General features: G+C 39.1%; 1 protein-coding gene across 3 annotated transcripts in view; it reads left to right on the plus strand.

Annotated features, from left to right (window-relative positions):
* Positions 1 to 16,002, plus strand: part of EXOC3 (exocyst complex component 3) — a 31,646-nt gene that overhangs the window by 4,979 nt on the left and 10,665 nt on the right. For all 3 annotated transcript variants that reach the window (XM_086608510.1, XM_086608511.1, XM_086608509.1), the window contains exons 3-6: positions 4,473 to 4,692; positions 7,371 to 8,052; positions 12,909 to 13,026; positions 15,170 to 15,295. In XM_086608510.1, the coding sequence (XP_086464636.1) occupies positions 4,473 to 4,692; positions 7,371 to 8,052; positions 12,909 to 13,026; positions 15,170 to 15,295 (1,146 nt within the window). The remainder of the gene's footprint in view (positions 1 to 4,472; positions 4,693 to 7,370; positions 8,053 to 12,908; positions 13,027 to 15,169; positions 15,296 to 16,002) is intronic.

Genomic DNA, 16,002 nt, shown 5'->3' on the forward strand with positions numbered 1-16,002 from the left:
ATTTTTTCCCATAAGAACTACTATAGTGAATGGGAGCACAGAGAGCATGTGAGAAATACTCTTGCTCTGTATTTAAATTGTGTGTATGTATGGTGTGGAAGATGGAGAGACAGGATTGTCAGGATCATCAGCTGGAGAAGTTGCTGACTTCAGATTGGATCACTGTTGAAAATCTCAGCTGCTTCATCTGTGTAAATGACCACATGGTAAATCTTTTAGTGTGAACACGTTGGTGCTGCTTTCTGACTGGATATGCTTTTGTCTTTGTCATCATTTTCTTCAGATTAATCAAGATAATCAAGTTAATGGAAAACCAGGGTAATAGTTGTGTGTCACTTACAGGGATGAAGCAGCAGAGATCTGCAATGGTATTCTGCCCCCCAGAAATCAGCATCTGCACCAGCTGATTATCCTACTTCTATGTCCTATCCGAAATATCATTATGTCAATTTCTTACATTCTTCTCAGCGCTTCTTCCTGCGTTATATAAATTCTTACAAGAAAAACTGCTTTGAAATGTGTCAAACTTATCTGTTTCATGTGTGAGACTGATGGCAGTTAGTGAAGCAGTATTTTTTAAAGATTGGTAGCAGAACTCTGAAACAATGGGTGATAAGCACCAGCTAGCACTGGAGGCTGATGCTTCTGGGCTCTGAAGTCCAAAATGTAGGTGAAGAGCTGCTTGGACTCTGTACCAGAGCCTGAAAAGTTAAGAGCATTGACGGCCATCTTCATGCATTTATTCAGTCAATGGGATAACTTAGGTCTAAGTTTTCTCTCACCCTGAAGAAATACTCCATACATATCATAGGAGAGTTCCTAGGTCATGGGTTTTCCTGAGTATAGACATGCTTGAATCCCCTACCTTTTGATTCTTAGCTCCTATACAATCATGAATTTGAACCATAGGGCTCTAGGGAGACCAGGCAGCCAGGATCCTGGTTTCGTGGCTTAGTGTTGAGGGCTGTCACTTGAAAAGAGATAAAAATGAGATTTTGAGCCCTGTTCCTAGGATGGCTTGCTTTTGTTTTGTTTTGTGTTTTTTTTTTAATACAGTGATGGTCAGTCCAATCTAAGATGAATACACATTCTAGGAAGCGAAGTCCACAATGCTAGGACATGCCTCACTCTCTGTTCCCCCTCCCCTGGCCCCAACTGTTGAAAGACAAACTGAACATGAGTAGATGTGTGGTTTTAAGATTTTCCTTGGCTGTTTGTGTCAGTGTCCAGGATTAGTGATTGTTTCCGTTCAATGTTATAAGTTTCTGCAAAAGTTAAATAGGCAAAAATTTGAATATGTAATTCTTGGAAGACCTACCTCAGAAGAAATTGAAATATCAAATCAGAAGTATTGAACATTTAATGGTCATGTGATTTTTAAAAATACTTTATAATCAGCTTCAGAAGGTTGTGTTTGAGTATCATATTCAATGCTTGAGTATCATATTGTTGTGGTTTAACCTGGCCAGCAACTGAATGCCACACAGCCTCTCCTGCACCCTCACTCACCCCTGGGGAATGAGGTAGAGAATTAAAGGGGAAAAGTGAAGGAGATAAGAACAGTTTAATAATATAAAATCTAAAGTAATAGTGATAATAATTTATGAATATATATAAAAAATAAAAAGAATGTAAACTAATATATACAGACAAGTGATGTACACTGTAATTGCTCATTACCCGGTGACCAACCCCTGTCCTGTCCTGGCAAATGATTCTGAAACAGGTAGGTCCCGACACTGCAATCCTGGACAAGTGAGAGGCCTGAAAAGAGAGAGACAGAGAGAGCGCACTCTGAGAGATGGAGCACTTGAGAGAGAGCCCTCAGAAGAGAGTTTCCTAAAGAGCAGGAATTCTTCACAGTCAGCTCTCATCTATATACTGGGCATGATATTCATAGAATCATAGAATGGTTAGGGTTGGAAGGGACCTCAAAGATCATCTAGTTCCAACCCCCTGCCATGGGCAGGGAAACCCTCCACTACACCAGGTTGCCCAAAGCCTCATCCAGCCTGGCCTTGAACACTTCCAGGGATGGCGCATCTACAAGTTCTCTGGGCAACCTGTTCCAGTGCCTCACCACCCTCTGAGTGAAAAACTTCTTCCTTATATCTAATCTAAATCTGCCCTCTTTCAATTTAAATCCATTGCCCCTTGTCCTATCAGTACACACCCTTGTAAAAAGTCCCTCTCCAGCTTTCCTGTAGGCCCCCTTTAAGTACTGGAAGGCTGCGATAAGATCACTCCGGATCTTTCTCTTCTCCAGGCTGAACAGCCCCAACTCTCTCAGCCTGTCTTCATAGCAGAGATGTTCCAGCCCTCGGATCATCTTCATGGCTCTCCTCTGGACCCGCTCCAGCAGCTCCATGTCCTTGTGCTGGGGACTCCAGAGCTGAACACAGTATTCCAGGTGGGGTCTCACGAGAGCAGAGTAGAGGGGCAGAATGACCTCCCTGTTGTGTGATATGGAATACTCCATTGGCCAATTTGGCCCTCAATCATGAGTCTAAGTTCAAATTCTAAGAGGAGTTGTGGGCCCTTTGTTCCGGCCATGCTTCCCCCCAGCCTGTTGTGCTCCTGCACACTGGCAAAAACATGGGAAGCTGAAAGGTCCTTGGTGTTCCAGTACTGACTACAAACATCAGTGCGCTATCAACATTCTTCTCCTAACAAATCCCAGACTAAATCCAAAGCACAGAGCTCTTCTGGCTGCTAAAGAGAAAAAGTAACTCTGTCCCAGTCAAAACCAGAACTTCTGTATCCTAATTAACTCAGTTCCTGTAGGGGAAAAAATGTGTTAATGCAGTAGTTCTGTAGATAGATATTGTATAAAAATGCCCTACCACTGCTTAATTGTACTGAATCTGACAGGAAAATACATTTTTATCAGTAAAATCAGCATGTCATAATTTGAAATAAATAGCAGTCGTTTAAGAATCACTACATTTTTCTGGGACTTTCCCAGTACTTTTAAAACACAATAAATGTTGTTCATAGTTACCAGGATTTCCTCTTTGGCTTCTAGTATCACAGAGAAATTTCCATGACTGCCAAAGCTTTTTGGCCTTAAAAGATTGGCAAAAAATGTGTTTTGAGCTTAGCAAAACCATTGGTGCCTCGTTTCTTTACTGATTACTTCAAGTCCTTGGTATATCCATCTGAGTCTTCACTGATGTCTGGCTTTTGGCTTGTCTTTTGAAGTCTGCTATTACCACTTTCATTTTCCACTCACCTGATTTCGTCTTAGTCATATCTTTTTAAAAATACATGTATAAAAAACATGGAATGGATGTGATCTGCTTTCTTTCACTCAAATACGCACTATAATGCATGTTCTGTAAGGTGTCTGGACTGTCAAATGATATTCAGGACTAATAGCCTGTTTGAAGAGTCCTTATTTCAAGTGTCACCTGTCACAAGAGATACATACATCAATAGCCTCTCTTCATGCCACAGTATTCTAGTAGTTGGATTGTTGGTCTGGTTGTTGGTGTTTCAGTGTTGAAATTTTTTTTTAGGTTTGTTTTTGGGGTTTTTTTGTTTGTTTGTTTCAACTGGATTCCTTTTGATTATTTTGGCTTTCTGGCACCACAGACCAGAGGGGTTGGTTTGGGGTTTTTTTGGAACATTTCAGAATTTTACTCTTTCTTTTTTTTTGAACATTTTGTGTTACCAGTCAAAATTTGTGATTGCTTTAGTAAAATACTTTGTGAATCTGTACATACCAAGCATTCTGTTGAAACATCTGTATCAGTTTTCTTCTGGTGTCCCCCTTTGAAATGAATTTATGAAGAAAATGCAAAGAAATCTCATTCTGCCTTCCCATGACCGTGGTTTAATACAGATTTATAAAGATAATCATAGAATGGTTTGGGTTGGAAGGGACCTCAAAGATCATCTAGTTCCAACCGCCCTGCCATGGGCAGGGAAACCCTCCACTACACCAGGTTGCCTAAAGCCTCATCCAACCTGGCCTTGAACACTTCCAGGGATGGTGCATCCTCAGCTTCTTTGGGCAACCTGTTCCAGTGCTTCACCACTCTCTGAGTGAAAAACTTCTTCCTTATATCTAATCTAAATCTCCCCTCTTTCAGTTTAAAGCCATTGCCCCTTGTCCTATCAGTACACACCCTTGCAAAAAGTACCTCTCCAGGTTTATTGTAGGCCCCCTTTAAGTACTGGAAGGCTGCAAGCTAACTGCCTAAGCTCCTATGTTAGTGTTGTGAGTGAACTAGTGGTGTCTAGGTCCTTTAAAACTAAATACAACTTCAGAACTTCAGAAAAAGAACACGTGTGCACACACAGTTACACCTTTCTAGTAAAGTATAGTGTTTTCTTTTCAGTGTTTTGTTTTGTTTCTCTGAAAAATGTTAGATACTGAAATGAAATATAATTCCTAAGAAGTGTTTAAAATACAGAACTTATAATGATTGATATGGGTTCTTTCTTTGTCTTTTTGTTTTGTATTTAAGGCAGCGATCCAGTCACAGTTAGATGGAGTACGAACAGGTTTAAGCCAACTGCACAATGCACTGAACGATGTGAAGGACATTCAGCAGTCTTTGATAGATGTCAATAAGGACTGGAGACAAAGCATCAACACTATAGAAAACCTCAAGGATGTTAAGGATGCTGTGGTCCAACATAGCCAGCTGGCAGCTGCTGTAGAAAATCTTAAGAACATCTTTTCAGGTAATCTAATGTTCTTTATTTAGCACTTGAGAATGCTACTAACAGCTGTAAGGTTATCAAGTAATGTTAAGAACTTTAAACCTTGCTGAGAATGAAGAATTAAGGGAGAATCACATAAGCATCACACTCAGGGAAGCAGCTGGTAACTAATATATATTGAGTCTAAATTGCACTGAAAGAACTTCTAGCCTAGCCTATCTCATCCTCAGACATAAGTCACAAGCTTCTTGCTAGCAATCAGTAGCAGGGACAACATGTGTAGTATGAAAGACTGAAATCTGCAAGCGGCATGTAAAGAAAGAAAACTTGGAAAAGTCTGGAATGTTGCTAGTGAGTTGGGCACCTATAGCAAGCCCATTGAGTAAAAATAGTCCCAAAAGATTTAGGAAGCAAAAATTTCTGCAAACAAAGGCAAAATATGAAACAGCAAAATCTCCAGTCAAAGATTCCCTGGTGATCATTCTAAAACAACAATTAGGAGCCTTAATGTTTTCCATTAATGTTGCAAGCGTGACTATGAACTACCTGAAGTTCTTTTTCAACTGTGCACAGTCCTTGCTTCAGAATCAGGCAGCACAGTCACAGAAACCAACTTGTACATAAAGAAATTATGCATGGGAGACACTCCTTCCTTGCATGACTACACAACTATGAAGGTTTGCAAAATTAAGTAAGATTAATGTGATATAACGGCTTCTGTAAAGACAAAACAAATGAGATTACCTCTGTCCTTTTCTGCAAGCTTTTTTGGTGCACATTCCGTTCCGTCTTGAATCAGGGTGAATTCCTTGCCAGGGCTTTCCTCCTTACAAGTAACTGCATGAGTTTTACCCCTACAATGGGGACTAAACTATCACAGTCTCTTTTCTCCCTTTCTCTCCTGATAGCAGTTCACAAAACACACCTCTAAAGCAAAACTTGTTCCCAGTCATACCAGTTTGACTTACTTAATCTCTATAAGAGTGCATCTAACTGCCACGGTACCAAACTGGGATACAGTGTGCAACTTAGAGTAGTATTTCTATTTCCATGCGATGTGTAGCAATAAAAACTAAAGAATAACAAAATTCTGTTATGTTCCAATGCTGAGTTGTTTTGGAGGCCAGGGGTGGGGGTGGGTTCTTTTACACTGATGAATGCAATTGAGACAATAAGCCTTTTCTTTTCTGGCATTCTGAGAGGTTTTTAGTGTGAAGCATCTCCCCGCCAGGATTGTTAAACAGCATAACTGATGATAACTTCATTAGGAGCAAAACAAATGTTTTATAAACCAAGTGGTTTTTGTCGGCAGTAATGACTCTGTGTAACTGTCTTTTCAAACCCTTTTTGGGGGTGCCAGTTTTATCGCTAGCTGCCTTTTTTGTAGTGCCGATTTTTCTGCTGAGATTTTCAGTTCTTTCCCCCGCAGGATCCTAATTCTCTTCTACAGTATTCCTCATATACTGAAAAATAATAAAGAAAAAAAAAATCTTCTAAATAGTTTAGCAGCATAGGTAATTATCCCTATTCTTCCTTTGTGCCTTAGGCAGGCAAAAACTGTTCCTTCAAGAAGGAGATAAAATGCAGTATTTGTTGGGTATATGCAGCCTCAGGTTCAACAGGGTAAGTGACTTTTAGTCAGGCAAGTTACTAGTTTTCTTATACAAAAGGCTTTTACTGCAATTTGTTTCATGGTAGAATTCATGGATTTATGAGCTCAATATGAGCCGGCAATGTGCTCTTGCGGCCCAGAAGGCCAACCGCATCCTGGGCTGCATCAAGAGGAGCGTGGCCAGCAGGTCAAGGGAGGTGATTCTCCCCCTCTACTCTGCCCTCGTGAGACCTCACTTGGAGTATTGCATCCAATTCTGGAGTCCCCAACATAAGAAGGACATGGACCAGTTGGAGAGGGTCCAGAGGAGGGCCACGAAGATGATAAGAGGGCTGGAGCACCTTTCCTATGAGGACAGGCTGAAAGAGTTGGGGCTGTTCAGCCTGGAGAAGAGGAGGCTCCGGGGTGACCTTATAGCGGTCTTCCAGTACCTCAAGGGGGCCTACAAGAAAGATGGGGAGAGGCTGTTCAGGAGGGCCAGTTGTGATAAGACAAAGGGTAATGGTTTTAAAATAGAGGGAGGTAGATTCAGGTTGGATATTAGGAAAAAATTTTTTACCATGAGAGTTGTAGAACACTGGAACAGGTTGCCCAGAGAGGTGGTGGATGCTCCATCCCTGGAGACGTTCAAGGCCCGGTTGGATGAGGCCCTGAGCAACCTGATCTAGTTGGAGATATCCCTGTTCCTTGCAGGGGGGTTGGACTAGATGACCTTTGAAGGTCCCTTCCAACCCTAACGATTCTATGATTCTATGATTTGTTTTTTTTAAGGGGAGAGCGAGGGAGAGAAAGGAAATTACGTTCTTTTTGCACTATGATCTTGGTTTGTTTAGCCACTAATCAAAATGGAGCATTATAGTTAATAAAGTATAAAGATACATAGCATTTACTATCAATTTTTTAATGCTTTGAAATAATTTCCTTTCTATTATTTCAAATGAATTACTACAGCTGTTCTCCAGTTGTTCTCCAGAGTCTGGAGACAAGTCTCCAACTTGTTTCCTAGTTTCCTTTTTATTGTCTTGTATTTTTCTATTTTGATTGTGTTGTTTTACTTCTTTTTTCTTCTTTTTTGCTCTTGTTTCAGTTCCAGAGATAGTCAGGGAGACCCAAGATCTGATTGAACGCGGGGAACTCCTGCAAGCTCATCGAAAACTGATGGATTTAGAGTGTTCTCGTGATGACTTGATGTATGAGCAGTATCGCATGGACAGCAAGAACACACATGACATGAACCTCATCCATACGTACTTCGGGGATATGCAGAAACTTTCCGAGGAGTTGGCAAAGCAACTTTGGATGGTGGTTCAAAGATCTCTTGTTACAGTCCGTCGAGATCCAACCTTGCTTGTTTCTGTTGTTAGGATAATTGAGAGGGAGGAGAAGATTGACAGGCGCATGTTAGACCGGAAAAAACAAACTGGATTCATACCTCCTGGCAGACCAAAGAAGTGGAAAGAAAAAATGTTCAACATTTTGGAAAGAACTGTGAGCACACGAATTGAAGGCACTCAGGCAGATACTAGAGAATCTGACAAAATGTGGCTTGTGCGCCATCTAGAAATCATACGTAAATATGTCCTTGATGACCTGCTTGTGGCTAAAACGCTGCTGGATCAATGTTTTCCTCCACATTATGACATTTTCAACAGATTGTTAAACATGTACCATCAGGCTTTGTCCACCCGCATGCAAGAGCTTGCTGCAGAGGATCTAGAAGCAAATGAGATTGTTAGCCTTCTAACTTGGGTTTTAAATACGTACAAAAGGTAAGGTTCCCCCCTTCATTTCCGATAGCAGTAGTTGAGAGTAAGTATACAAAACACAGTTTGTGTGCTATTATTTACACGTCTGTTAACATAAAAGAAAAAACAAAAGAAGAATAATAGTAAAGAACTTGCTAGGTTGATATTTGTTATGCATTTTACTCTTCGGGAATTGCTCCTTAAAATTTGTTTGGATTTTCTAATACGTGATGTTATTTTATTTTTTTAGTAGCTTTGTAAGCTTAGAGTTTTAATGCGGTTAAAGATTTGCTTGAATTTACAGTCACCATGTATTTGCGTACCAGTTCGGTGGGAAAAGCAGAAAAGACTAAGAGCTCCTCTGTGTGAAACAAAACGTTCGTTGTTGGCTGCAGCCCCAGAAGATTTGTATGGTTCTTAACTTTCTATTGTTCTTTTTTACAGGGGTTGGGACTGTTTCATTACTGTTAAATGGAAAGAATGTAGTAACTTCCTTCAGATTTTCTCTTAGAACCGTGCGGTGATTTGTTTATTTAGAAGAATTTCTGCTTCCAGATTGTCTCCTGTGATACTCTTAAACTCTTGAGTGGTATGATTTGTTGGGATAACTTAAGCATTAAGGGTTTCTTCTTTTGGTGTGGTGGTTTTTTTTTATCCTCCAGATAGAAACAGCGCAAAGGGCAACTGTTCAGTTTTTGCTGGCATGTAGTTACTAGGGCAACTGATTTGTTTGGGAAAAAGTAATGCTGGCCTTTCTGTGGCTTGTGATTGTAATCCTGTTCTCAATGGCTGGCATTGACCCAGAGTCTGCACTGTGTACACTTCTGCTGTCTTCAGTTGTTCAATCTCACCAATTCAACAAAGTGGATGCTTTCATAGGTTTAGAGTATAATACCATAAAGCAAATAGGTAGGAGATAATACTGTTCTGTAGGAGTCTTATAACCAGCTTGAAGATTCATATTGTGTTTAGAACTCTGTGCTTTGCTCTACACTATGAAGTTCTCCTGCTTTTCTTGCCTGCAAGGAACAATCAGGAGCATCACTAATGCATACTTAACATACCTGTGCAGGGTATGTGAAAGATTCAGCTACTAATAAGGGTACAGCTACTGATAAGATAAAGGTGCTGAGTTCATTGGCTTTTTCTTCTTTCTTAATAGAAGGTCAGAGGAATAACTCCACAATGAATGATAATCAGAAGTACATGAATCCTTCTACCTATAGCGACATGGCCTAGGTGCCCAGGTTCTTCATTTATGTTCTGGGGTTAATGTTCCAGTAAGGCAACTCTTGGTCTTAAAATTTACCCTTCCCCTAGAAAGTAGAGCACACAGCTATTGAGCAAAATCTGCTCAATCCAAGCTAAAATCTCTCAATCCATGTATTCTTCCATAGGAAGGGCAAAGGGAGGGAGCAAAGCAAGCAAATCAAAAGGTATCACTCCTGCTAAAGCTGATTATGTGGCCTGTAGCACCTGATGGCAAAATATTGGAAAGGAAGTGAAACAGTGAGAGTAGTGGATACGGTACAAGGTATCTGAAAATGCACTGCTCTGTATATCCATGTAAAAAGTGCGATGGAGATTGGAGGAAATATCTGTAGAAAAAATTAGAGCTTTGAGTTTCTCTCTTTTCAACGAAAAAGGGGGGTGGGGGGGGAAGCCTGAGAGGGCAGGAGGGCAGTACAGTAACTGTATTCTTATAGATTATGATAAACTGTTATAAAAAGGATGATAATTAGCTGTTCTGTATGTTTGCAGTGGAAGAAATCAGCTCAGGCTTGTGAGCGGGAAAAGTGCACTGCTCAAATGGGATACTTGCAGAGCTTACCGAATCTCAGTCGCTGGACATCTCTTAACAATACAATAAACAATTCTCCATAGGGATATGTTTATAATAAACTGTGGAGGAGGATGGCCTGCATGACATCATGAGACCTGTGTTTCTGTGATATTTCACCATCTGCATGAAAAATAGGTTCTAAACTGCTGTTGCATTCCTTGTTCACTTCTATGGAACATTGTATGGTGGAAGATAGTTTTATTAAATGTATTTGAATATTAGAGGGAACATACAAATTCATACTTGTGTTTGCATATTACAGCTGCGCTTCAAAACCATCTCAGAAGTACTAATTAAGAGAAGCATTGAGGGTTTTTTCCATTGATAAGAATGGAAGTTTAAATTGATAAGAAAGCCATGTATAACTTCTATTTATAATATTTGCAAGATAGGAATTTTAAAATAATCATGTTCTACTTTACCAGAGCATGTCTTGGAAGCTGTTTTTACAACTGTATTCAGCTTATGGACGAGAAATAACATGATGGTCCATGTGGAATAATAGCCTTTAATATTTGAGTGGGATGCAGCTTTACTGTGCTAGATGTATTTCTCTATCATATTTAAGTCGGTGAGAGCTTTGGAAAAATACTGCTATTACTAAACCTCTACTGGGTTGGGGTCAGGACTCTAACCTGTGTTTTAGGAAAAATATTAAGTTGTGTAAGATCCTGTTTTAGCCTGGAGAAGAGGAGGCTGAGGGGAGACCTGATTACAGCCTACAAATACTTGAGAAGGGATGGTGGGGAGGTGGAGGAAGGGCTCTTTACATTAGTGATGGGTGACAGAACAAGAGGAAATGGGTAAAAGCTTAGTCAGGGGAGATTCAGGTTGGGTGTTAGAAAGTATTTCTTCTCTGAAAGGGTTGTCAGCCACTGGAATAGGCTGCCCAGGGAGGTGGTTGAGTCCCCATCCCTGGATGTGTTTAAGAATAGGGTGGATGATCTACTTAGGGATATGGTTTAATGGGGATTAGGGACAGTTGGACTCGATGATCTCTAAGGTCTTTTCCAACCTAGAAATCTATGAAATCTATGATGCCTATATTCAAAATATCATTTTTACCAGATACTGATCAAGTGTGGATAAAACTGCTAAGAGTTCACCCATGTTGCTATAGACGGTGTCTATATGAACGATCTTCACTCTAAGGAACAGAAGGAATGGTACCTTGTATCTAGCTGGATGCTGTCCCTGGATCGAGTACCTCTTTTGACAGATAGAGCAGAATTGATGGCAAGCCTGGCACAGGAGGCAGAATAGAGGTCTTCTAAAACGTTAGTTTCCAGATAATACAATTCTGGTTGAAATTTCAACTTGATTATAAACTTTTTGTTGAAGGGAAAGAACTCTTCCCTACGGTTGGAAGCCTCCTGATACTTCTGAGAGGGTTGTCTGTCGCTTCCTTTCCGCCAGACACTTGAGTTGTGGCAATTGGGAAGGAGAACTTGTGCATAGGAAGAATTTTTGCCTTTGAGGGGCTAGAGGTAGGAGCCTGTGGTCTTTGAGGTTTCAGTTGATGAGCTTTGAGAAAGTTTTAGTGACTCTGTGCCCTTGTGAAATAGGGATAATGACAGTATAATGAGGCTAGAAATATTTTCTGATATGGCTCAGTGCCGTAATAAGCTTCTCATATTTCCCCTGAATAAGCCTAGAGCAGGTCCTGCTGTTACGTGTATTCTTAATGTAAACAGCAACAGAATGGAATTCCATTTTCTGTATAGCTTGAGCCACTTAAAATATCTTCAGTCTCTTTTCCTACAGGCTCAGGAAGATGCTACAAATGTGAAGTGCTCAGTTACAGTAGCTTTTATGGTTTCAAAAACAAACGTTTTCTTTTTAAGTAGTTAGCCATAGTACGGGTTTTTTTTAGTGCTTTGAGATTTTTTTCATAATGAGGAAGCACCACTATGCTGACTCACTGCATGTACCCAGAGAACAACTTTAACTTGCAGAAATATGCAAACCAAACACTTGTTTAGTATTTTTTTTATTATTTGCTATTTGATTTTTATAGTTGACCGAGCAAATATGGAATTTGTGGCTTCCTTCTGAAAAGCACACTAGAAATGGACTGTGAAACAATTTATGTTATTATGATTGAATATATTTCCATCAGCTGTTTAATAAGGCACTCTGAAGTTATTGATTTGTTTGAACCTGAAATATTAAGAGTTCTTGCTATGTTGTGCTTTCACATAGCTTTGTTTTTTTGTTTTAGTTACATAAGCAACTCATTATATAATATCTTATAAATTATAGATGCAAAATATCACTGTGAAATACTAAATTTACGTAATCCTTGTCAAAATATTTTTGAGAGTTGCTTTAGTTTCTTTCTCATCTTACAAAGTCACGAATTTTCCCTTGCAAGTGAGTGTAGCTAATGGTGCTGTTACAATACAGTACCCACGAAGGGCGCTTCTGATTTGGCACACATGATGCCTCCTCCTCTTTTATTAGGTGTATTCTCTACCAATACCAGAAACATTGGTAGACTTTCTTTTGACATATTTTAGCTTTGATGTGGATCTGATACAAGTAGCATACCAGAAGCTCTTTTAAGAAACTCTGAGAAGAGTATTTCATACTTTTCACTGATGTTTCCCATTCTGAAATTCAGAATGTGTAAGTTGTCTGTCACCACTTCTGAAATTTAAGACATAGAAAAATGTCACCTGTTATGAGCCCACAAGTTGAACCAGTTGGCTTTTATGCAGTCTTAAGCAATTGCTACTTCTTGTACATAAGTTAGAAACACATGAAAAGGTTGAATACTTAAAATGTCTGTAACTTTTAAAATATATGCTGGGCTGTAGCTTTTACGTGTTCTTCTTTCTTTTGTATAGTTTTATTTACATTCCTTGTAAATTCGTTTATTGTTGCAGGTACTGTTAAGAATGTTTTGAAATGTGTAGGTATTGGAAAATTGCCCCTTACAGTGGTCATACAAGGAAAAAGCTGCATAGTTCTTAACTTTTTCAACTCATTTTTCTTTACTAATCTGCAATGTCTTTTTCTTTTTTAATAAAATCAGTACAGAGATGATGGGAAATTCAGAACTGTGTCCTGAAGTGGATGTGAATTCTCTGAATCCTTTGATTTCACAGAATGTTGTAGACCAGCTTCTCAGCAAATATATGTCAACGCTTACTGTGAGTAACAATAATTCAGAGACACCTTCAGCTGAATGTATAGCTTCATTAGTGCCTCAGGGCTGTTCCTCCATCAGAGGAAACTATTGTGACAACTGTGAACTCGGTATTGCCATTTTATAAATTTTCATATACTCTATGTAGGTTTGCTTATAACATTATGATTGGATGATTTTGTAAATGTGAATCATGACATTTCAAGGAATAATTATGCTTTACAGACTGTATGAATCATATTTTATTAGAAAAGAAGGAATTCCAGTGTTTCATATGTCTAAATTCATAGTGCTAGTATGTTAGGTATTACTATACTTACAAGCCACTGAATGCAGCTTGGTCCCTATAGTAACTACATCAACATTTGATACAGATGTGATCTTTTCAAGGAAATCAGGATGTTCATGTTTGCTCGTTGGATTCTTTTAATAGTCTTTTTCCTTCCATGTCTGTCAGCTGCATCAGCCTAATTTCCTTTTGTGGATGCCAATTCACGTGCATCTTAAATATAAAGACACTGCTTCTTGCTTGTTGTAACTGTCACTGGAAACTGGTCAACTACATGGCAAAGGAATCAGTGTGTGATTGTCAGGTTTTAAATGTATTTTTCTTTAAAGGCCTACTGTTGGTTGCCTCTGAGGCTGGATATTTGGATAGTTGGAACTTTAGACTTACTGTTCTTAGAATCATAGAATGGTTAGGGTTGGAAGCGACCTCAAAGATCATCTAGTTCCAACCCCTCTGCCATGGGCAGGGAAACCTTCCACTACACCAGGTTGCCCAAAGCCTCATCCAACCTGGCCTTGAACACCTCCAGGGATGGGGTACCCACAACTTCTCTGGGCAACCTGTTCCAGTACCTCACCACCCTCTGAGTGAAAAATTTCTTCCTTATATCTAATCTAAATCTCCCCTCTTTCAGTTTAAATCCATTACCCCTTGTCCTATCACTATACGCCCTTGTAAAAAGTCCCTCTCCAGCTTTCCTGTAGGCCCCTTTTAGGTACTGGAAGGCTGCTATAAGATCACCCTGGAGCCTTTTCTCCTTCAGGCTGAACAGCCCCAACTCTCTCAGCCTGTCTTCATAGGAGAAGTGTTCCAGCCCTCGGATCATCTTTGTGGCCCTCCTATCTGCTGATAGGAGTTTTGACAAAAAAATGCTGATTTAATAGATTTAAAAATGTAAACATGAATAAAAAATAAATTTACCCATTTTAGACTTTTTTGCCCTTTCCGTACATGGCTACTGGTCGTGTTTAATTTTGCATAGTAGGGCACACTAATATACCTGTTACACATTGGAAAGAAGTATGAACCTGTATATTACTAGGGGTTTTAATAAAATGTGAACAAAGTAGAAAAGAGGAAGAAACCTTCAACCCTTTGAAAACATAGGAATAATTATTTTAGACAGAAATCAAAGAATCCAATTGCATATTTAGCAAACATGCTGATCTTTGCAACCTACTCTTGCAAATATGTCCATGGTATCCATGTCTTGCAAGTGATCAGAAAACTGGCTTAATCTAGTTCTAAAAACAGTTGTTCCTACTGTCTGTTGGCTGTATAATGTGCATATTGGATGGGAGAAGAGCCAACTGCTCTATCTCTATCACTATTTTCTGCAGCACGTAAATTCCAAGAAATGAAGCTTGTTTAATCCTATCCTTGGTTTTTGTCTCTGACAGTAACAAGCACCAGTTTCCTAAAATGTAGGTAAAAGGAACTAGAAGCAGATGTGTGCAAATTTTCCAACATTAAGTATTACCTAACATTTTCAGTTGTTGGAAAAGTTCAGTTTGAAACATCAAGCCTGAGGCTTCCAAAGTTAGTAAACACGTTGATTCTGATAAAACTGACGTGCTCTCTGTGCTCAGAGCACTCCCCTTCCAAAATGTGTCTAAGCTTGGCTCAAACTACATCACTTCTTTACCAGTACTAATCTTTGTCTTTATCAATGCAAATTTTAATTTATCTGTTACCTGTGTCCTGTAGGGATGATAAGAGTGGTCAACGTTATTTGTTGCTGTGCCACTCTTCATTATGGAAGCGGCTGCTGTTCCAAATATTGTAGTGGGGTATTTTGTTGTGTTAAAGTGAAAAAAAAAAAAAGTTTGATTTTTCTTGGTTGCTTTATTTAATGTAGTCTAACATCATTGGCTGGCTACGAAAAGCACTGGAGACAGATAAAAAAGACTGGATAAAAGAAACTGAGCCAGAAGCAGATCAAGATGGGTACTATCAGACTACGCTCCCAGCTATTGTGTTTCAGGTATAAGAGAACTTGTTTTTTCTAGAAAATCTACAGAAGCAGTACGTGCGTTTGGGGGAATGGAGGGACAGGGAGTGAGGGCAAACCGAACCGTTTTTAATGCTATTGTTTCTGTGTCTATCAAAGTTAGTGTTTTTTTTTTTCCTGTAGCTTTGTTAGTTGGAGTTGTTTCTTTTGAGGTTTTCATTTGCCTTTTTCACTTTAACACTTAGAGACTTAGTTCTTTTTATGTGTAGATTACAAAGATATTTTTCCCAGCCTATTTAGTTGATATTTGTATTTAGTTAACTGCTTTTACCTAGATCTCTTCATGTGAATTTGTAATACAAGCCTACCAGATGAGATGCTTGTAAGTTATTAGAATACTGTTTGTTAATATGATGCTGAGGTAGTTAGGCATGTATTTGTTCCTATAAATTATTCTGTTATACAAACACCTTAATATTGGAAAGAAAAGTTCTGCTGAAGATCAGAAATGTTGCATTTTAAACACTACTTCAGTTAACATTAATGCCTGTCCAAATTATTAAATAGCCTCAAAACAGAAAAGATAAGGCTTTTTCTAAGATTTTTTTTTAAAAAAAAAAGCACCAAAAAAAAAACCCCACCAGTCTACACCATCTTCTTGTTGGTAGTAGAAATGGAAAGTTTTTGAAGTGATCTTTATCAACCAGAAAAATATCAGCTTATTAAGCTCACTTTCTAAT

This window comes from Tauraco erythrolophus, chromosome 3 (genome assembly GCF_009769465.1).
Source record: "Tauraco erythrolophus isolate bTauEry1 chromosome 3, bTauEry1.pri, whole genome shotgun sequence".
Taxonomy (NCBI): domain Eukaryota; kingdom Metazoa; phylum Chordata; class Aves; order Musophagiformes; family Musophagidae; genus Tauraco; species Tauraco erythrolophus.